The following is a 21,982-nucleotide window of genomic DNA, read 5'->3' on the forward strand; positions in this document are numbered from 1 at the left end:
GCCGCTGGTTCTGACGTAATTCCTGTCCTGCGCAGTACTATTTGGCCTTTGAACTGGAACCACTTCCTTTTTCCTCTTCCGGGGGCCGTGTCAACTGGTATGGCTGTGCATTTCTTGTCCCTGTCTAACTCTATTTGTAATCCCCCGCCATCCGAATCGTTGCGGGAGCTGGATGTTCTTGGGGACAGTTCTTGAGCCGGCGTAAGGCCAAGGGGTGTAGGCGGGAGGCGGCTGGTGAGCACTTCCTCAACTTTAGCTTCGGAAACCGCTTAACCCTGGCAGTCTTTGCGATGCGTTGAGGAGCCGAACTCACACCGAGGCTTTGCCGCCTTCTCAGTGCGGCGTCAGGAGACGGAGCGGGTCGTGGTGCGGCCGCTGAGACCGGGGAGTCCCCGAGCGTTTTCAGATTTTGGCGCCCACGTTTCGCACCGCGGTGCCAAACGTCATCAGGCTTGGGGCTGCAGTCCGGGTGCGGGCGGAGGAGAGGCGTGCTTGTCTAGGGGCTTCCTCCAGCGAGGTGCCACGCGCGGCGGCCTCTTGGCCCATTGGTCTCTGTCAGTTTTGAGGTCGGATAGCGCTGTTTGCTCAGTAAAAACACCAGCGTGTTATGAACGGGCGGAAACGGCCGCGTTAATGCAGAGACTCGGGTCCCGCAGCGCGGTGGGCCATAGAGAGCGGCAGGTTTCCTGGACTCGGAGCCGCTTGGGGAGGGAGACCTGCAGTCCCGGACGACCGGCAGCGATCCGGGCGCCGGGGCGGGTGAGGCCGGGGCGTTTAATGCTGATGGCAGCGGTGGAAATCAGATGGGAGGAAACCATAAATTAGGGGAGGAAAATTAGCTACTTACAGATTGTATGGCCAGTAAATAGTACAGCCGAGCGTTCAGCTTCAGAGCCCGGCGGTTCCCCATCTCGCTTGGGAGGGAGACCCTTTTTGGACACCTTTGCAAACTTAAGTGCCACCCTTGGTTGCCACCAAGAAAACTGGCATTCGTATCCACCGCTACTCCCGTTAGTTATTTGGGGGGCTGCTTTGTACCTAGGGTTTCACAGTACCTTGGCAAACACTCATTGAGCTATGTTCCCAGTCCTCATGCACTTCTTTTGAGACTGGTGCTACATGCATGATTGTCTCTTCGGGGCGCTTTTTATTTTATTTGTAAGAAAACCTTTGATAAAAGTGATCCGATGTCTACTTACAGTGGTAAAGCTGCCCAATGGGGCAGGAATGCGTGTACCACAAGTGAGTGGTGCCAGCGGTGGGACTGTGTTAAACAAGATATATGTGGGCGTGGTGTAAGACTATACGGGTGTTATATGAATTACACAGAGACCTCATCAAAGTGACCTTGAGTGTTAAATCGATGTGAAATTCCTTAAAAAGTCATTCAGTTTTTAAAAAATTATGTGAAAATGCTTTAAATTTCACATTGAATTTGTAACGGGAAACTTGGTTTTTTCATTTTTAGTTTAGGCTTTCACCATGGTCCAGCGCCTGACTTACCGCCGTAGGCTGTCCTACAACACAGCCTCTAACAAAACTAGACTGTAAGTATTTCCAGATTTAAAGTAAGTGTTGTTGTTTGTTCTATAGAATGCTGAGCCTTTCTGCTTTCCTTCTAGGTCCCGAACCCCAGGGAACAGAATTGTTTACCTCTACACCAAGAAGGTTGGCAAGGCCCCCAAGTCCGCGTGTGGTGTGTGCCCAGGCAGACTTCGAGGGGTGAGTGACCCTTCATGATGAGAGTAGGGTTTGTGTGACAGAAATGTGTCAAAAGTCACCACTGAGATGACTGAGAATTACTGAGCATGCAAGATGCAGGTGCCAGGAACATGGACCTTTTCTTACTAAGCTCAGTGGAGTACAGTGTGTTTGAGATGAGCGGCATCCCTGTTCCCTGTGGATCCGCGTTGACATTTGCATTGCCTCTGAAATCCTTGGGCATTTGTGTTAAAGCACCACCAGACAATCCCGTGTTTTCCTTGTCCAGGTTCGTGCAGTGCGACCTAAAGTTCTCATGCGACTGTCTAAGACGAAGAAGCACGTCAGCAGGGCCTACGGGGGCTCCATGTGTGCCAAGTGTGTCCGGGACAGGTGAGCTGCGAGTGTGAGCTGCACTGGCTTCCTGAGTCACAAGGAGGCGTGGGTGCCCGGCGTCCCCCGAGACGGGGAAAGTAGCTGCTTCTAAACACCCTGCCTGTTTGAAAGCCCTTCCTCAACTGAGGATAAGCACTGCTGTGCGGAGCAGTAAATGGTGCTCAGGTGAATTAGGTCAGGAGGTGGGCGCATTCTTAGACCGGAAGTGGACTTTGGTTTTGTAGGGGAAAAGGGCAAAAAGGAATCTGTCAGTAATTAGATCCTGGTAAATGGAGGGTGCGAGGCTTTAAAAGTGTGGGAACGGAGCAGCATGTGGCGAGTCTGGCGCAGAGGAGGGAGACACAGAAGTGGGGTTATGAGGGGCTTGCCTTCCACAGGAAGCAGTGTCATTTAGTTAGCTTGGTTCTTTAATATGTGGGAAATGATGAATCTCCAGCCCTGCAAAGAACTTCAGTGCATTAGATGTACAGAGCGAGCAGTGAAGCCATTTGAATGTTCAGTGAGAGGTGGGTGTGTCTCCTTGGAAGGGTAAGGAAGTAGCATTTGCCTGGGAGAGATGGCTGAGTGGGGCAGGTCAGGAGAGGTCAGGTCTTCGCGTGTCCAGGTGGGAGGTGGCTTTAGGACAGTGGGACTGGTGCAGCCTCTCAGCCATGCCACAGGTCTGCCTGGGAGGAGTTTCTGTTCCCATTTCTTGGGAAAAAAAAAAAAAAAAAAGGAGCGGTGCAGTAGTCAAGTCCAGGTTTATCCTGGCCCCATCGGTTTCCCTCCTAAGAGGGACTCGAGAGACTGTGATTGCCTCTTCGTGGTGGAGAGATTGGTTCAGAGTAGTAGTTCGATTCTGGCTGACATAGCTGCATTTCCAAGCCAAGCTGCGCACAGCACTGCACCTTAAGGTAGATTGTGAGAGCTGCTCAGGTCTGTGGGACTTCGTGAGGGACAAAGGACAGAACTGGCAAGTTCAGAAGTTCCTTCTCAGGTGGCTGGGAGACGCACATAGCGTTGGAGGTGGAGTCTGAGTTCAGTCTTTGGATCCATCCCAGTGATGTGGAAACATTTGCAGTGGAGCCCTGAGTTTCCAGGGCTTGCATTCCCAGAGCACCCACAAACTACAGAAAACATGCAAATTTCAGATACAGTGTAAAAAAAAAAAAATACCTGTTTTTGTAGTTTAAACTGTAAGTATGCTTCGTCTCCCACAGTTACTTATTTACTAAAATACTGTATAACTAAAGCCTTAGAAGGTGCAGGGCATTTTGACTGCATCTTGGGCCTTTAAGGAGAATAAAAGCAAGAACAGGAGATAGCAGCATGTGGTACCTGGTAAGATGCGGGCATGCTGGCGAATCTGCCTGAGCCGAATCTGGGGTACACTCTGTACCCCAGCAGCCAAGGAGTGTCTGTGAACAGTTATTAGTTAGGTTCCAAGGACAAGTCCCAAGCACGATGGAGGCCTCAGACGCTGGACCTCAACTTGGTGGTTACAACTGTATTGAGATAAACTATCGGGCCCTGCCTCCTTTAGTTAATTTTAGTTCCAAGTGCATGGCTGGTTTTATAATGTAGTTAAACATTCTGAGATGTTTGGCAGATCAAGTTCTATCTGTGTGTCCTGCATCCTAATAATGAGGTCAAGTGGAAGCTGCTGTTGGGGCATCATCGCCTGTGGGTGCTCTCAGGAGAGACGAGGAGGGCTCCTTGCTCTGGCTCAGTGTCCCTGCTGGAAGTGGCTCTGCCTGGCCAGAAGGTGGCCAAGAGGCTCCAGCCAGTGGTTTTGTTGTAGGAAAATTCCCAAACCAAAGCAAAAAGAAGACTGCACAGGGGAAAGAGAAGACAGTATGCAGTGTGCCAGCGGTCAGAGAATTCTGCAAAGGCGACAGCACTCAGTTTACAGGGAGCTTAGTTTCTGTAGCATTCAGAGGTGGAAGGCACAAGCAGGTGACAGCACCTTACATAACTGGTTACATGTAGAGAGCCATGCACTGGCAGGCAGGCCAGGCTTGAACATGTCTATTGAGACAAAGGAATTGTTTATCATAATTCAGAAACACAACAAGGGGGCCCGTACAGCGTGAGCACAGTCCTGGGCTTTACCAGGATTGGAGCGAGAGCCTTTGTGTTAGCCCGAGGTGCCCCAAGGTCCAGGTGGTGGCTCTGGCTCAGGGCTCCTCGGGTATGCAGCCGGGTGTGCAGCCGGGCCTCAGCCCTGGCGAGGGCAGCTGGATTCAGCAGAACAGATTTTGTCCAGGGCCTTTGACTGCTGGTGAAGCGCTGTGAGTCTGTGTTACAAGCGCCTCCTCACACTGCTCTGATTGTGCCCCACAGCTTCGGCTCTTCCCTTGTACTTGGCATTTGTGAGTTTCGCTTGCTTTTCCGGGTTCCTTGATGCCTCCGTGTAGTTTTCCGTGACGCTCTCTGGCCCTGGGTTAAATGACGGGTGCATGCGCTCCTGGAAGCCACTCACACCGACTGTTTGCTCCTAGGATCAAGCGCGCTTTCCTTATCGAGGAGCAGAAGATCGTGGTGAAGGTGTTGAAGGCGCAGGCGCAGAGTCAGAAGGCCAAGTAGGGGCGGTGCTCCTCACGGAATAAAGATGCAAAAGCTGCTCTGTGTCGTCGTGTTGCACTTCGGTGTCTGTGGCCTTCGCAGGCCCCGTGCTCGGTGTTGCTTTTGGCAGTGGTGGTAGGGTCACCGGTTGTGTGGGTTCCTGGGCAGCGTGGCCACTCTTGGGCACATGACCGGCCTCCGTAGCCTGTCGGCCTGGCTGTGGTGTGTCCTGTGTGGCCCAGAAGCCAGCAGATGCCCGCCACTGAGCTGGGTCCCTTCCCACTTGAAAGTTGTATTCTGAGACACTTCCACAGCGGCCTGGAGCTTGTGCTCCTGCCACACTCAGCCTCCCAAGTAGCTGGAATCTCTGGTGGGTGACGTGGTGTGGCCCTGGAGGTCGTCTGAGAAGAATGGCTCTCTCCAAAACTTGAACCCAACAGATGACTTTCATAGTCTACTTTTTTTGAGACAAGGGTCCCCACTACGTACTCCAGCCTGGCGTTGAACTTAGGCAGTCCTCCTGCCTCAGCCTTCTGAGTCTATAGCCATAGGCCCTACACCTGTCTCCTGGAAAGCTTTTTACCTCATCTTAGTTCTTTTGAAAGCTGGGCGTGGGAGACCTACGCTCGTCAACCGGGGCTGTTAAAGAAAATCTTAGATAGGGCCTGGGGATTTAGCTTTGCGGCATAAGTGCCTGCCTTGCAAGTGTGTAGTCTGTGAGTTCGATCCCTGGTACTGATAAAAAGAAAAAGACCAAAAAAAAAAAAAAAAACAGAAAGAAAACCTTAGCCGGACATGCCTTTAATCCCAGTACTTGGGAAGCTGAGGCACAGGAGGATCATTGCCAGTTCAAGACCAGCTGAACTGCATAGAGAGACCCTGTCAAGATAAAAAAAAAAAAAAGCCTTAGGTCACAGGTTTATAAAATGCAGGTTTCTGATTTACACTGGATGTTAGTCTAGGACAGAACATTAACATACAGGCTTTTGGTTTATGTAATTCTGGTTTTGGCAACTTTTAGTACAGAAAACACACTGATGGCTCATCTTGGTGCTTAAGGTACCAGAGAAGGCCCAGGCATTGGACACAAAAACTCAGCTCCAAGACCAGTTGTCAGTCACATGTATTTCTAGTTTCTGGAAGCAAAGTCAGCCATTTGCAGAAGCCAAGGAATGGAGAAGCCAAAGCCGCCCTTCACTTCAGCGTACGCATCACCTTGTTCACTGGTGTAATGAGACAGATGCTCAACCTGTAGCCCTGCTGCCTGCAGATTCCAGGTGATTCTCCTGCCTCAGCCTCTCCTGTGGTCACAGGTGGACATGCCCAGTGGAGATACTGAGCTGCAGGACTCCAGTGTGATGGAACCTGGTTTGCCATGTGCTAGACCCAAAAAGCACAAACAGCTGTGTGGGGCTTCAGAGGGTACACCCAGCGATGGGTACCTTTCTCTGTGCCCCAGGGAGATGAGAGCTGAGGGTGGGGCTGCAGAATCTGCCCAAGGCCAGCCTGAGCTGCGGAGCAGCACCCTGTCTCAAAAGGTGAAGAAAAAAGTCTTGTTTCATGAAGATAGTTTGGGTAACTGGATGTTTTCCCTCCCAGTTTGTTTTCAAACATGAGACTGGCATTATAAGTCCAAATTAGAAGCATACTGTATCGAATTTCAGTCCTTTCCCCATCATAACCTCAGAGATTGTCTTTCTTTTGAAAATTACTTTAGTGGTTGGCTGTGCCATCAAAGCCACGTGACAGAATTTAAATGCTTGCTTATTTTGAGCTATTTGCAGTTTCGCCTCATCTTAAAACTTTTGTATTTGGTTATTTCACTGAGGCTGATTTTTCTCGAATTCCTGCCCTGGGGTGGGGTCTGGGGCTTGGAGCAAGCCCAGCGCTGCTTGCTGTGAGCTTGGGCTGCCTCTGTCCCAGCGACCCCAGCCACGCTTCCAGCTCTGCTGGCTTTGGCTTTTATAAAAAAGCAGTGACATTTATTAAATCCAGTTCTGTGTGTGACAAACTAATTTTGACAGGTACATGTGAATGCAGCCAGCGATTTCCCTTTCAAAGGCTAGCGTTTCTCCTTCCATTGAATTGCTTGTAAATTCTATTAGAGGGTCATAGGGGGTTGTTTGCCCTTGAAAGCAAAAAACTCCATATGTTCACACAGATGCAGTTTGTTTTCAGCCCCTTAATGACATACTTAGCATTTTTACCCTAACTAGGAGCCTTACTCCCCAAAGTTACTGTGGGGCCCTGTCCTCACCCCTGTGAAAATCCTGCAGGGCCCTGGATGGGTGACACTGGGTGTACTTCTGCATAGCTGCTTTTCCCTGAGGTAGAACCAGGGGTCACGGGGGTGCTCTGCATACCTTGCCAGGGCTCAAATTTTATGATGACTGTGATTACAGCTGGGTAATCAGTGAATGCTACAAAATTGTTTTTTTGCCTTCTAGTTAAATATTGGCACATGGCTGGATATTCACTCAGACACCGGTATGTGTGTAATCATGGTTCAAAAGTTTTGTTATAAATGCTTATCAAAGTTCTGGAGTGCAGGTGGAGGTGCCTGGGCCTCAGCTCGTTTCCAGGCCGAGAGCATGAAGCGGAGGCTGTCGCCTGCCTGTCATCCCACTACTCAGAAGGCTGAGTCAGGAGAACTGCCCGTTTGAGTCCAGCCTGGAGCTCTTAGTGAAGAGTGAAACCCTGTTGGAAAATTTAAAAAACTATAAAAGGTTTGGGGGTGCAGCTGAGTGAAAGCCCTGAGCACACACATAACACGATTCCCTGTTGGCGTAGCTTGTACCCCTGTGAGGCTCCAGTGCCAGAGGATCCACACCACTTTCTTCCATTTGAGGGGAAACCTGTGCGAGGGAACCGTCCTCGTGTGTTCGTCGCAGTTAGGGGCACAGGCGCCCCTCACTTTAGAGGACTCTCACTCCCCTAACGTGTCCCATGACACGTGCTGAGGGAGGCTCTGGGGACCGAGGCTTCAAGTTCTTTGGCTCCTGTCTGCTGAGAGCCCTGCTGTTTTAAGGATTCCTCTCCAAGGCTTCTTGTTTCTCCGGCTTCCACCTGCCTCGAGAACTTGTTTGGTTTTTCTGAGACAAGGTGTCACTGTGGAGTCCTCCTGCCTCAGCCTTCCAAGTGCTGGGATTGCAGGTTTGCACCTCCACCCCTGGCTCAAGAACTATGATCTGGGAGGACTGCCCTGGCCCGGCTGCTGTAGGTGTGCCGTGTTTAATAGCCTGTATGGCTACTGGCTGTCTGGACTCGGCCATCTGGCCTGCAGTCCTGTACATCTTGGTGGCACGTCACGCCGTCTCGTGCAGTCCACCTGTGTACACAGCGCTGAGTTTGCTGGTTATGCTGTGTGATCATGGTGTTATGCTCTGGTTGACATCCCAGCCCTGCAGGGAAGAATTACGGACACGAAGCAACCATGAAGTCGCCAGGCTGGAGTTCTCTTGACCATGTCTTTGGAATATTACAACGTGCGTTACAAGTTCATTCAGCGACCAGTTTACTTGGTGACCCACCGTGAAATGAGGAGCGTCTGTGTATAGATTGTGCAGGACGCAGGGTCACTGTCACAACCATTCAACTTGCCATGGAAGAGTAATAGTAGCCGTGGGCCGCAGTAAATGGACACGCATAGCTGCGTTCCAGGAAAGCTTTGTTTACAAAAGCAGCTGTCTGATCAGCTTTGGCCCGGCCCTCGGGTTATAGTCCGAGAAGCCCCTAGCCTGGGTGACCCTACCTCCAGCCACAGCTGTGCCTGACTAAGTAAGACCAGGATAAAGGTCACCTCACGTCTGATCAGTCCATTGCGGGACCTGGGAAGAAAAAGCCCTGAGGTTCCTTAGATCCTATAGAAGAGGTTTTGTTACATAGCAGTACAGCACCAAAACAATGGAGTGAAGGAGTGATCCTTAATTCTTTTTGATTTGTTTTTGAGCCAGGGTCACACTGTGCTGCCCAGGTTAACTTTGAACTCCGCTGCTTCAACCAATCCTCCTGCCTCAGCCTTCCGAGCAACGAGGCCTACTAGGATTTGCCACCACAGCTAGATTGAATATTGTTCTTCTGTGCTCCTTAAAGAATTTTGGAAAGTATATGTATAGATAGACCTTTACATATTTTTAGACTGTCATCCAGAACTTTAAAAAGAAATTTAAATGCTTGCCAAGAATGTCATTTGAGCATTTTAATAATTTTGAAGAAATCTGTTCTCCTGTCTAATGGAGTAAATAAAGCTTTGTGGTCCTTTTTAAAAGACAGGAACTAGCCGGACATGGTGGCGCACGCCTGTCATTGCAGCACTCGGAGGCTGAGGCAGAGTAAATGCAGTGAGTTGAGGGCCAGCCAGGGCTACAGAATGATCTCAAGTCCAGCCTGAACTACACAGTGAGACCCTGTCTCCAAACACTGAAAGAAAAGAAATGAAAAGATACAGCAATTGGCTCTTCAAACAAGTGAGGTTTTATATATTTTCTCTTTTGACATGTATCACCATTTTTTCCATCAATTTATTTTCTGGTGTTTTAAAATTACGTTTCTTGGTACATTTTTGGTATATGTAATGACCACATTCCTCATAAGCAGTTTGAGCCTGTACATGACACAATCTGATTTTTTCCCCATTCCCTACCGTTTCTCCTAGCCCTCGTGCCCTCCTTCTTTACAAAAGCTTTGGTTCTGTTTTTTCCTTCTTATCCTTCTTTTCTTCTGCCTGCCTTTTGCTTCCTGTTTTTTGGGACAGGGTCCTGCTGTGTAAATCAGCCTGACCTTGAACTCACAGTGGTCCTCCTGCCTCAGCCTCCCGGGCCAGCACATCTGGCTGATTTGTTAATTTGGATTTTTAGACTAAAATGTTTATATTTTGAAAGTCTTGGTAATTCCCACAGTTCTCCCCCTGAGAGAACTAGAGTCCACGAGAGCGGCCCACACCCTGCCCCACCTGCCCTTGGATGGATTTGTCCCCTCACTGCTTCTCCTGATGTGATCGATCTCACCTCAGGGCTCCCTCTCAGGAACCAGCCATCTCCTGGCCCTCTGGGGACAAAGGAAGGACGTTAGGCGGCAGTGGTCAGGCAGTGGCCACCGTCCCCCGACCTGTTCCGCATCGTGTCCAGCTCGGGGTGCTGGTGTGGACCGGGACAGCCAGCTCCCGTGTGTGATGTTTCCCCGACGCCGAGTCCTCACAGCCCTGCCCTGGGGTTTTATATCCTCACCTTCATGACTCACTGACCATGCACAAGGCCCCGTCCTTGGACCAGGATGGGCGAAATGGTCACCAAGCGCAGCCTCGGTGGTGATTTCTCCCAGTGCAGGCGGCCACGATGAATGAAGGAATGAACAAGGTGAAATACGGGGTGCAGTCGCTGAGCACCACCGACGACAGGAAAGCCGGGAAGAGGACGGAATGCGGGGTGCATGGCAGCTGCCTGGTAAATGCCCCCCACGGACACTCGGGCAGGATGGAAGGCCCCAGGGGCCCCTAGGAACATCTGAGTCACTGCGGGTGGGAGAGCCATGGGCCAGAGCAGGGCAAGGAGAAGCAGCAACAGGTCGGGGCTTCACAAGCGCCAGGTAGTAGGAACCCCAGTACCAGGTCACAAAATACGGTGAATGTTCACAAATACTTTTAAAAATCTTGCCACAATAGAAGACACATCACCATCGAGCCCCAGAGATCCACCCCCTCCACCACTCATCCCACCTCTTGCCGCTTTCTGCAGCAGCTCTGGAGGCCTCTTTCCTGGGTGTCTAGTTACACTGTCCTGGCTGCTTCAATTCCCTGAATTGATTCAAGTATTTCCCTTTCATGGTTACTGACCATGGGGAGGAGCCAGAAGTCATGAAGTGCCAGAGCGGATGACTAAGGTGGCTATGCACACAGTGTCCTGTCTTTAGGGTCTGCCTTTCTGCTGATGTTGGGCAGGGAGTGGGCTGTGCTTGGTGGCAGCACTGGCTGGATTGCTGATCACGTGTCATAAAGTCACAGAGGGATCGTGTAGCTCAGAGTCAATCAGCAGCTCAAGCCAGGACCATGCCCAGGAGGAATCCTGCCCCATGCGGGTCAGTCCTGTTCCACAGATGACCCACCCTGCAGGAACTTCCAATGGCCCATCGGGCTCACATGTGTGTGGGAAACCTGTTTATTATTATCTGAGCCTCAAGAAACCCATTTAAATATAGACAAAGTACTTTTGGGAGCATGGTTTCAATAAATACTCAAATTTCTAGGAATGCAACTGCTATGTAAAACCAGCAAATTTTCTGTTTTTCTTCTGAACATTAATCTGGAAAAACCTAACATTTGAGGGAAAAGTAATAACCATCCATAAAACTTTGATCTTCTGCAAGGTAATTCAAGATTCCCAAGATTTGAAAAGAAAGAAAGAAAAATGTATGGCAAATTTGCTCATTTACATTTTTTCCTGAAATATTGGGTGCTGGATATTGTTTGTGCAAAGTGTAATTAATAATAAATTCTATTGCAGCATAATACATAAATCCACCATTTTTCCCCCTAAAGCACGATTTCTAAGTCATTTGCATTCTAACGAAGTTTGCAAACAACTACTATGGGCAAAATTGGAAGACATCAAAGAGTTTCAAATCCATTAGCATTTAGAAAGTTCCCTTTGATGACTTGAAGAATTCACATCAATTCATTCAACAAACATTACCTGCGTACCACATGGGTAGCAGGCCCTGTGTTGACACTAACTCTGAGGAAGATGTGGGGCCCAAGGAGTTTCATCCCCCACCTTCAGATACAGATGTGTGACTTGGTGTGGTGACAAAGAAAAGACCCCAGTCCTTTGTCTTGAACGCCCTGAAAGGGGGGGTTGAAGGATGGGTTGGGCCCACCAGTCGGGGAGGATCAATGCATGTTACTTCAGGGGCCTTTGCATCTCAAAACCTAATCTCAGACCATTTCTCTGGGGGAATTTGTGTCTTTAGTCTTCAAGCTCCTGCAGGAAGGCTGAGAGATCCACTTCTGTCAAAGGAGCCTCTAGTGGGAAGCTGGTCGTAAGGCTGCAGGGAGCAGGGGTCACCTCATCCACTGTGGACACAGCTCACAGGCAGGGCCGAGGACAGGCCCACAGGAGGAGCGCACGGGGCGGCTACATCTACAGCAAGCAACACTGGGGCACGCGGGGTGCCTTATCCGAAAGGTCCTTGTTTGTTTCTAAAATCTGAGCTGGACCCGGGCGTGGTAGCTCCTGCCTGTAGTCACAGCACCCTGGGAGGCAGAAGCTAGAGGGTCAAACTGCAGTCCCCGCCTGAGTGATTTAGTGAGACCCTGTCTCAAATGAAGATAAATAAGTAAATAAAAATATGTGTCTTCAAAAGGGTGGGGACATAACTCAGTGCAAAGGCTCTGTCTGGTTCACTCCCCAGCACTGCAAATCAAAAACAAAACACTCACCGGAGCTTGGTGGTGGGGTCCTAGGCTGTCATCTCCAGGTTCCCTCGGAGGCCACTGGTCAGCATGTCGAAATCCAGATTCCCGAGCCCCAGAGCACAATCCATGTGAGTTGGTTCTCAGTCTGCATCCCAGCCGCTCTGCAGCGGATTCTCAGAGGTGCAGCGTAGCTGAGGCAGAAAGGATGTGACTGGAATTGGATAAACTTGGCTTCTTGCAGGTCCACCTTACCCTGCAGGTACCGCTGAGCAAGTTTCTTAGGTTCTGTCTTGGTCACCTGGCCTATAAAAATAAGACAACAGCCAGCACTGTTAGGGTCCCGCAGGGCAGTGTATTAAGCTATGTTTTGGTTTTAGTTTTGGGTTTTTGAGACAGGATCTTGCTATGTAATTCAGGCTGGCCTTGAACTCATGGCGATCCTCCTGCCTCAGCCTCCTGAGTGCTGGGATTGCAGGCATGGGCCACCAGTGTGAAGCCCATGGTAAAGATGTGGTCTTGTCCCGTCTGCTGGTACTGCTCATCTACCTTACACACTTAGGTGTCACATACAAAGGGCGTCTCAAGGCCGAGGTGAGTCCTCGAATTTTGGGGGATGAAGGAGATGTGGTAATGTTGGACACAGACCAGCACTCAGCTGCTGTCCTCCTGGATGTGTTTGACCCCAGACAGTTTGCTGCGTAAAGAATGACACGCACGCATGGTTCTGCGTGTGCACAGGCTGATGCCCTGCGCTGTGTTTGATTAGCTCGGGGCAGAAGCATGTTAGGGCCTCTGAAAACCACAGCGGGGGACCTGGGGCTGCCGGCCTAATGCGCTGCGGATTCCTTTCAGTGCACTGGAGGCAATCACTTTGATACCGTGTACATATGGAAGTGTTTATTGCACTCTTCAAAAGTTAACTGCGTATAAAATGCTCTGTCCCCTTCCATGTGTGTGAGGCCAGCCAAGTCACTCTCTCAGACGACCCCTGTGGGCTCTCGGCGTTATTTGTGGAGTTGAAAGGACTCAGCGTGCACAGAGGACGGAGGACAGCGCTGATGCCTGGAGCCACCCGCACCCCGCACCCTGCACCCTGGACAGCAGGGTCCTGCAGCAAGGGTGCCTCGCATCCGCTCCTCGCCAGGCGTGGCCAGAGGAGTGGGCTCCCGCCTTCCCCATGCGGCCCAGCCGCAGCCTGACTTTGGGCTAAGATCCTTTTCTTGTTCGAAATGCCTTTCCCAGTCTTGGGGTGAGACAAACCTGGAGAAAATATCCCTCCCGTGCACCAATCTATTAATAGTGGTAGCTTTCAGGGAGAGGATGGTACAGGAAAGTGGCCTTTGCTTTTCATGTTTTTATCCTTTGTATTTTATGACTCTGAACAGGGATTGTGAGGCTGGGCTTGGTGTTGCAAGTCTGTAGTCCCAGCACTCAGGAGGCTGAGGCAGAAGGATCGCCAGGAGTTCTAAGCCAGACTGAGCTACATAGTGAGTTCAAGGCCATCTTGGTGGTGGTGGTGGGTTTTTTTTTTTGGTACTGGGGATTGAACTCGCAACCTTGCCCTTCCCATGTAGGCGCTTGTGCCACTGAGCTAAACCTCCAGCCTAAGGCCATCTTGAACCACACACCAAGACCCTGTTCCAAAACAACAACAAAAAATCCCAACCCCTCACCCCCATAAACAGAACAGGGGTCATCTGTCTGATAATGTCATGGACCATTTTTACTATTTATTCTTTAGACATTTCTATATTGAAAAATGAACTGTAACAAGTATACTTTTAAAAGCTTAACTAGGAATAATTTTTTTTTAAAAAAATATTCAGTTACTTGCTATATACATTTTTAAAAATTTACAAGTCCATATGATTTGCAAGGCAACTAGATATCAAAAAATATCCTGGGTTTGATATTTTATTCATCTGAAAATGATGCTTTCATAAGATTTTTCTTTCATCATTAAAAGCGTAAACCATTTGCACTTTAAAGATGAGCTTGGAGGCCGTGGAAGGCAGCTTCTCTACTATGTAATGTTTAATTACTCCATCATTAGCACTGGGTAAGTCTCTTTTAAATGAGTTTGCCTTCTCACTATCCTTGTGAATATAGTTTGCAAATCTCCAGATATCAAAAATACGCTTTGACCAGGGTAAGCCTGTGTTCGACTGATTCATGTAAAAGAGAGCTACTGCCCTGCAGTGGCCACAGGAAGGAATTCCAGATGGAAAGTCAGAAAAATTCTAGCTGCAGTGCAACAGCAGCTGGTCAGATAGAAACGTACAGGATCATCTATGGTTATTTTTAAACCATAATCAAAGTCTTGATTAATTGTATTGTGGGGGCCTGCTACATATTTTTAAAATTTAGAATTTGGGAGCTGTGCAGCAGCGCGTCCTCCAGGGTCCACCTGGAGTCTGCCTCCCTCCCCAGGCCAGTCCCCCCTCACCCGCATCGGGCTTCTAACATTGGGAAGTAGAGAACTGTCAGCCGTGAACATAGCAGCTCCCTAGTGCTCTTTGGCATCTAAAAACTGTCATGTACATAGCAGCGTGCGCGTTAGGCGGCCAGCCAGGGCTCTGCCACTCTCTGCATGTTCTGAGCACACTGACCATCCCAGAAGCCTCGGTCTCCTCACACGTAGAGCAATAGCATCTACCCTGGAGAATTACCGGGCAGGTTAAAGAACTCGCTTGGTGGGGCTGGGGATTTAGCTCAGTGGCATAAGCACCTGCCTCGCAAGTGTGTGGTCATGAGTTTGATCCCCAGTACTGATTAAAAAGGAAAAGACCAAAAAAAAAAAAAAAAAAAAAAAAAAGAAGAAGAAGAAGAACTTGCTTGGTGTTCAGCTCGGTGTCTTGCTAGCCCCGAACTCTGCCTTCTTCCGGTGGAGGGTAGCTCGGCTCCTTCCCCAGGCAAACGTCACCCCACTGTGCTCCTTCTCATGCTCTTTCGCCACCATCCCCTCTGTGTTCCTCTCCCTCCCTGTGGGAAGTGGGCCCTTCCCTCTCCGTGATCTCTCCTCATCTTAACACGAACTGCAGCTGAGTCAGCCTTGCACTGCTGAGACAAAACCACCGATGCACACACGGGAAAGAGGAAAATGTGATTGTGGGTCAGAGTTCCAAAGGGCTCAGGCTGTGGCAGCTGACTTTGTGCAGAGACAGCAGGGTAAGAAGGGCATTAGGGATGAAAACCGCTTATCTGTGGCAGCCAGGAGGAAAAGAGACAGACAGACAGACAGACAGACAGGGAAAGGGAGGGAGAGACAGAGACAGAGCAGGGGAGGATCCATACTTCTAGGTCCTGCCCCACTTCCCCGGACACATTCAGCTGTGAGCGCCCTGATGGATTCCGACATAAAACTCGTGTTAGAACTTCCGGAAGGTGGCAAACAGGTGAAGGGCAGAAAAGGGCTCTCCCAGATGCTGCGACACGGAGATCTAAGGAGAGAAGGAAGGAAGTGGGTCCCCACGGCGAGCAAGGGTGTGAGGTGAGGGCTGGAGCCTACCCGGGGAGCTTCAGTGCGCAAGGAGGAGGTGGCAGTTGGCGCTCGCCCCCGAAGCCCTCCTCCAACCTGCAGACACACAGTGACTCACAGTGGAACAGAGCATTCAGTGCAGCGGCCTGCAGTGGCTGCTTTGTCATCCAGGTACAGATGACTCCCAGGAGAGGCTGGCTGACTAGAGAGAGCTACCAAGTTGGAACTCAGAGCAGCTTCAGACTGGCTCCATCTAGCACTCCCAGTGTCAGAATGGAGTGGCACCAAGTTCAAGTCTGCAGGAGGCCAAGCCAGCAGGAAGCCACGGTCAAGCTGCGGGAGGCACGCGGGGTGGACTTCAGCGAGTGGAAGGTGCTGCTGGCGGGGGTTAACCAACAGGGAGCCGGACTCCGGACTCTGCATGCTTTGTCTACAGTGACAGCAGAGACCTGCCTTAAAGTGGGCTTTCTTTTTCTTATTTGTTTCTCTTTTCTTGTTTTTGTTTTGCTTTTCCCTGATTGCTTGTTCTTTTTATTCGTGTGAACTTTGCTTCTAGTTTTTTTTCTTTTGTTGTTTTTCTGTTCTTTTATTTATTCATGTATTTATTACCAGGAATTGAACTCACTACCTCATCAGGCACTGTACTGCTGAGCCATATTCCCGGCCTTTTGTTCTGTTCTTATTTCTTCCATCTTTCTCTCCTGTCTTCTTCCCAAAGTTTCCCAAAGTTTGTTCTCAGGTTTTTTTCTAGTGTCAATCTCTTTTTTCTTTTTTTTTTTTTTGTATTTTTACCGGTACTGGGGATCGAACACACGACACAGGCTTACAAGACAGGCGCTTATGCCACTGAGCTAAATCCCCAGCCTCCCTCCCCACTTTTTTTGAGACAGTGTCTCACCAAGTAGTCCAAGCTAGACTTAAACTCACTATGTAGCCTAGGATGACCTCAAATTCATGGTGATCCTCCTGCATCAGCCTTCTGCTTGCTGGGGTTATAGGCATGTGCCACCATGTCCGGCCTAATTTCTTTCGCTTCTGTTTCTTTATATTCCCCCTCTAATTCCTTTTAAATTTCCTTCCCTGAGAATAAAATTGCCATACTAAAGACGTATTTACTGTATACAACTTTCTGCTTTTAGATTTTGCTATATAAGCCCATAACTTATATGGTTAAAGGTGGCAAGTTAATAGTTGTCACAGTTTGTCATTTTCTAGGCTGTTTGATACTATTGTTATTGCTGACTGTCCTACCTTAGCCAGGGTGGCATAATGTTCTAATCAGTTGTTCATCCTTATATGCCAACACTGTGATCGCCTAAGGGTCATAAACAATACCACACAGGCCAGTGCCAAAGCACCAGGGGTGGGGTCAAGCGGGCAGCAACTTCTCATCACCAGTAAACTGAAGATGTAGGATCCTCGCAAGAGACTCAAAACCCAGAAGCCAGCTCTCCCTGGAAGACATCTCTGAGAAGTAGTGTTTTTGAAGTGTTCTAAATACTAGCAATAAAGCTACTTTCCATAAGCAATTTACAAGACTCAACCCAGGAAGTAAAGTAAAACTCAGAAAAGAAAATGGAAAGACACCCAGGCAAGATGCAATCCCAGACGTCCAGCTCCAAAGGCAAACCGAGGGGACAGTGAGGTGGAACAAATCAAAAGCCCCAGCCTGGGCACCAGTGCAACAGCAGAAGTAACCAAGTGGATGAGTGAGAAAAGATCTAGAAAAGATGGATTCAAAAATAATTTCTCACATAACTGCAGAGACGATGGCCACAAGGAAAGACGTGCTTAGTGACCAGAGCAGGTAGGGATAAAAAAGAATAGAGGAGCTTAGGGAAATGATGGAAATCATCAACACCCAACATAGCAAAGACAAAATCCACAAATCAGATCCAAGTGGATATCCAGGAGATTACAATTTTCATTGAAAATATATGCAGCTGAATGAGCCAATGTGAGGATTAATGTCAGATGTAGAGGACAGGATGGCAGGTAGTGGTCATGAAGAGAAAGCTTTATTTCTTTTGTTTTTTTTCCCTTTCTTTTCTTTTTCTTTCTTTCTTTCTTTCTTTCTTTCTTTCTTTCTTTCTTTCTTTCTTTCTTTCTTTTTTTGAAATAGGATCTTACTGTGTAGTTCAGGGTGGCCTTGAACTCACTATGTAACCCAGGCTGGCTCGAACTCATGAGCATCGTGCCTCAGCCTTACCAAGTATTGGGGTTACAGTCACATGCCACAATGCCTGGCCAGAAAGATATCTTAAAAATAGCAAGGGATCACAAGAAACTTGTCCAGCAGCTTCTAGATGACCCAAAGAATAACATAAGATTGATGAATGTCAGTGAAAAAGCAGGAACATGGTGGTGCACGCCTGTAATCCCAGCACTTGGAAGACAAGCAGGAGGATTGCTAGGGGTTTGAGGCCAGCCTGGGCTACATAACTGAGTTCGAGATAAGCCTGCACTGCACAGTGAGACCCTGCCTCCCCCCCGAAAAAAAGCAGGAGGTAGCATAAATGACATAAAAAATCTGTTCACAAAAATAATGAAAAACTTCCTAAGCAGTGAAAAAGAATTTGACATACAGATAAATGAGGCATATAAAGATCCAGTTAGTCATGATCAAAAACAAAAACAAACAAACAAAACTACAGCTAGGCATATAATAGTCAAGATTCCAGAAATTCAACGCAAGAAGAGAATACTAAAATCTGTCAGAAAAAAGAAACAGTCTATACAGGAAAACCAGTCAGAGTCATAGTAGACTTCTCAACACCAACCCTGAAGTCAAGGAGAGCTTGGAGTAGAGATTCAAACCCTAAAAGAAAACAACCTCCAACCCAGGCTGATGTACCCCACAAAACTATCTTTCAAAATTAATGGAAAAATAACATAGTTCTATGACAAAGAACACCTGAAGAAATTCTTAACACCAAACCAGCTCTCCAAAATAGAGATAATGTGGTCTACAACTCCATGAAGCCCATGATATTCCATCAGGCAAGGTGTTGTGGAGTTTGCAAGGGAAACAATTTAATTCAGGTCATATAATTTGTAGAACTATTTTATAATAGTCACTCAAAGAGTCAAACACAGAAAGTGTGAGAAATTTGTCCATAAACTAAAGACTGCAAAGAATACAGCTGAGAGCCTGGATCCCATGGCATGAGATCCTGCATGAGTCCATCTGAAGACCTAGAGCCATGGCAATGTCCCATGTAAGTCTGTTTCCTGGATCTGCTCTGGGAAGGGCTAAAGATCAGCAGTGGAAGCTAGATAATCTATGCCAGTGGGGTGAAAGATCTGTGCCAGTAGGCTGAGGGTTCTGCACTGGCACCAGAAAATGACACTCAAAGGAAGGGCCAGAGCCCCCCACAAAAGTATCATAGCCATCCTCCGTGACAACAAGGTCCCGAGTTCCTCTGACGATGAGAACAACCAAGTTCATATCCAGAAGCCAGTATGACAAGCTTCTCCTGGAGACTGACCAGAATACCATCTTTGCCTCTAGATCCGAGAAGCAGTAAAGTAAGGAACAGAGCTCCCTGAAAATGAACTGCAGCCATTCTCAACTACAAGGTCCCAAGCTTCTTTGATGATAAGAACAACCAAGTTCCTCTCCAGGAAGGAGCTTGACAAGCTCCTCACGAGAACCAACCAACCAACTGCCACAGGGCTACACCTCTTCCTCTCCAGATCTCCTTTTTATGTTGTTGGCAACAATCCTCAGGTTAGGGTGAGGGTTAGGGTTAGGGTTTAACCCTACCCATCCACACCCTGGTTGTTACAAGTTTACCATCAGTTGTCAACCCACTGCACGAGGCAAGCAATTAAACAGAGGAAGAAAAAGGGAAGTCAAAAATACCAGTTATAACCGTCAATGTAAATGGTCTGAATTCAACAATCAAAAGAGAGGGCTGGGGATTTAGCTCAGCGGCATAAGCACCTGCCTTGCAAGCAGGCAGTCGTGAGTTCGATCCCTGGTACCGATAAAAAAGGAAAAGACAAAAAAAAAAAAAAAAAAAGCAAAACAATCAAAAGAGAGAGTCTGGCAGAGTGGATCAAGAAGCAGCATCCAACAATATGCTGCACACTAGAAACACATTTAATTTAAAAAGAAATTCATAGATTGAAAGTCAAGGGATGGAAAACAATACTCCATGTGACAGAAACCCAGAAAAAAAATATGGGTTAGCTATTCTATTTGTGGATGAAGTGGATTTCAAACCATGACTGATTATGTGAAACAAAGATGGTCACTACAGTCTTGTAAAGGGAACAATCCAAGAGGAAGAGATAATCATAAATATACCACTTCAACCAATGATATAAAACAAATTAACAGACATGCAAAATCAAATAAGCACTAATACAATTGTAATGGAGGAACCTCTGTGCTACTGTTACAAATAGATCACCTAGACAAAAAATCCACAAAGAAATATCAGACTTAATCAATGGGCTTACTAGATAGCTACAGTGTTTTATCCCAACCATCAGAATCCGCATTCTTCTCAGTTGCACACAGGACATTCTCCAAAACAGACCACTTAGCGGGTCTATGCTAAGTAAATGCAAAGGACTTCACAAACACATGGGAATGAAATAACACCCTCCTGAACACCCAATGGGTCACAGGTGAAATTAAAGTAGAAATTAGACAGTTTCTCAATTAAGTGGTAACGCCAGTGTGACATTCCAGAACTTATGGGACACAATGAAAGCAGACCTATGAGGGAAATTTATAACAGTAAATTCCCTTATCGGATTAATCCATGATCAGGTTAGCACCCCCACGAGCTCATTATCTTCCAAAAGTCCATTCCTGAACACGTGAGCCTTTTGAGGGGACATTTTAAATTGAAACCATAACAATGCCCAAGTGTTAGGGTCCTTAGTAACCTCTTCTGCCCCCATCACAGCTCCTTCCTCCATTCCTACCTGGCTCTGAATGGAATGTGTGGTGGATAAATCCTACATGAACTCGCTTGATATTTTTAAAATTCTGTCCAGTTCTCACCTCTGCAGTCTGGCATCTCCTGAAATTAAAGAAGTATCCCCAAACATTGCACCAGCATTTACCATGACACCGCATTCCAGATGCTGTGCCTAGTACAGAGTCCACTCTGTCGCACCCCACCCCGCCTCCGCCTTATAATAAGTTGTGTTTGACCATGTACTCACTGGCTGAAGGCCACCAGGGCCACCTGTCTAACCCAATGGCTTCACTTTCACTCTGTGACTTGCCGGGGCCTCCTGTAGCTTCTCGGCTCCTGCTGGGCACCTCTCCTTTGATCTTGGTTGCCTGGGTAATTTCCTGGGCATCAGGCTCCAGCTCTCTTCCCTCTCTTTTCACTTCAGCCTGTGAACGCCCCATAACTGCAGCCTACGTTGGGTGCTAAGAGTGTGCGTATTTCAGGGTCTAGTTCACCCTCCACAGGAAGCCTATGGATCCTTCCAAAAGCCATCCCCATCCACTGTCTCATGTTTCCACACTGCATCTACTGTTAGGACTTCCCATGTCCCTGGATGCCCTGAGCCTGGCCCTCTACCTGTGGGCTCTTTCCCTCGGTCCAGCAGTCTCTTCCCAGCACCCACAACCCAGGCAGAGGCTGAACCTCTGTGGTAGCAAAGGGCAGGGACATCAAATCAAGGTCCCCTGCAAATGGCAGCTCTGTTCCAACCTCATCTCCTGCCACCCAAAGGCCCGGCCACCCTGGCTGATTCCCAGGCTCCTCACCAGCCAGGAACAGCTTTCCGGTGTCCAGCTGCAGGGCTGCCCGAGGTCAGTACTGCACAGTGCTCTGTCATCCCAGCCTCATTTTCGGGATATCCAAGCCCTGCACTCGCTTTTTAAAAGTCAAATTCTGCTGACTCCATTCACAGGAACCATCTTCCATGGTCTTCCCCCTAGGAAGACCCCCAGTCCTCACTTCCTCCCTCTGTCCCAGGCTGTCACCGTCTGTCACGTGGACAGTGCACTGCAGGCCCCAAAGCTCTTCTGCCTTGCATTTCTCTGTTGCCCCATCTATGTTCCACAAGCACAGCCGACTAATCTACAAGATCCTTCTTGCCACGTGAACCTGGGCAGTGAACGGAGGACTGAGTGTGACACCACCGTCACCATCCTTGCCTCTGTAGGGGACAGGGCTGAGCCTGGGAGTTTGCTGCTGCTTTTAGTGCATACTCACTGTTCCCAAAAGGCAGGGATTAGAGTACAGGAAGGGGCTGTGAGATAGAAAAGAAAAAAAGACAGTGATATAAGCCAGGCGTGGTGACACGCAGGAGGCTGAGGTAGGCGGATCACTATAATTTGAGGCCAGTTTGGGCTACATTGTGAGTTCAAGGGCATCCTGAACTACATGGGAATATGTGGGGGAAAGGGCACTGTGCTGGTGTTAAAACCAGAGAGCAGGTATCTGTTGTGCTACAAAAACTATTGCTTAAAATTTTTA

General features: G+C 48.5%; 1 protein-coding gene across 2 annotated transcripts; it reads left to right on the top strand.

The window, feature by feature from the left end:
- The first annotated feature begins 23 nt into the window (after window positions 1-23).
- Rpl34 (ribosomal protein L34) lies at window positions 24-4,698 on the top strand. 2 transcript variants are annotated; one of them, XM_003467994.5, is made up of 5 exons: window positions 24-97; window positions 1,469-1,547; window positions 1,623-1,722; window positions 1,991-2,094; window positions 4,578-4,698. In XM_003467994.5, the coding sequence occupies exons 2-5, from the start codon at window positions 1,483-1,485 to the stop codon at window positions 4,660-4,662; spliced, it is 354 nt and encodes a 117-aa protein (XP_003468042.1). In that variant the 5' UTR covers window positions 24-97; window positions 1,469-1,482; the 3' UTR covers window positions 4,663-4,698. The 2 variants fall into 2 exon arrangements, with proteins under 2 accessions (XP_003468042.1, XP_005002953.1); XM_005002896.4 differs by lacking the exon at window positions 24-97 and adding an exon at window positions 132-234.
- Window positions 4,699-21,982: the final 17,284 nt, after the last annotated feature.

Source organism: Cavia porcellus, unplaced genomic scaffold, assembly GCF_034190915.1.
Source record: "Cavia porcellus strain 051 isolate PalLab524CR breed Dunkin Hartley unplaced genomic scaffold, mCavPor4.1 scaffold_14, whole genome shotgun sequence".
NCBI lineage: Eukaryota > Metazoa > Chordata > Mammalia > Rodentia > Caviidae > Cavia > Cavia porcellus.

Excerpts from the sequence above, each read along its gene's own strand:
- Rpl34 (XM_003467994.5), top strand. The coding sequence starts at position 1,483 with ATGGTCCAGCGCCTGACTTACCGCCGTAGGCTGTCCTACAACACAGCC. Across the intron at positions 1,548-1,622 it reads GCCTCTAACAAAACTAGACT|GTCCCGAACCCCAGGGAACA; the intron begins GTAAGTATTTCC and ends CTTTCCTTCTAG. Across the intron at positions 1,723-1,990 it reads GCCCAGGCAGACTTCGAGGG|GTTCGTGCAGTGCGACCTAA; the intron begins GTGAGTGACCCT and ends TTCCTTGTCCAG.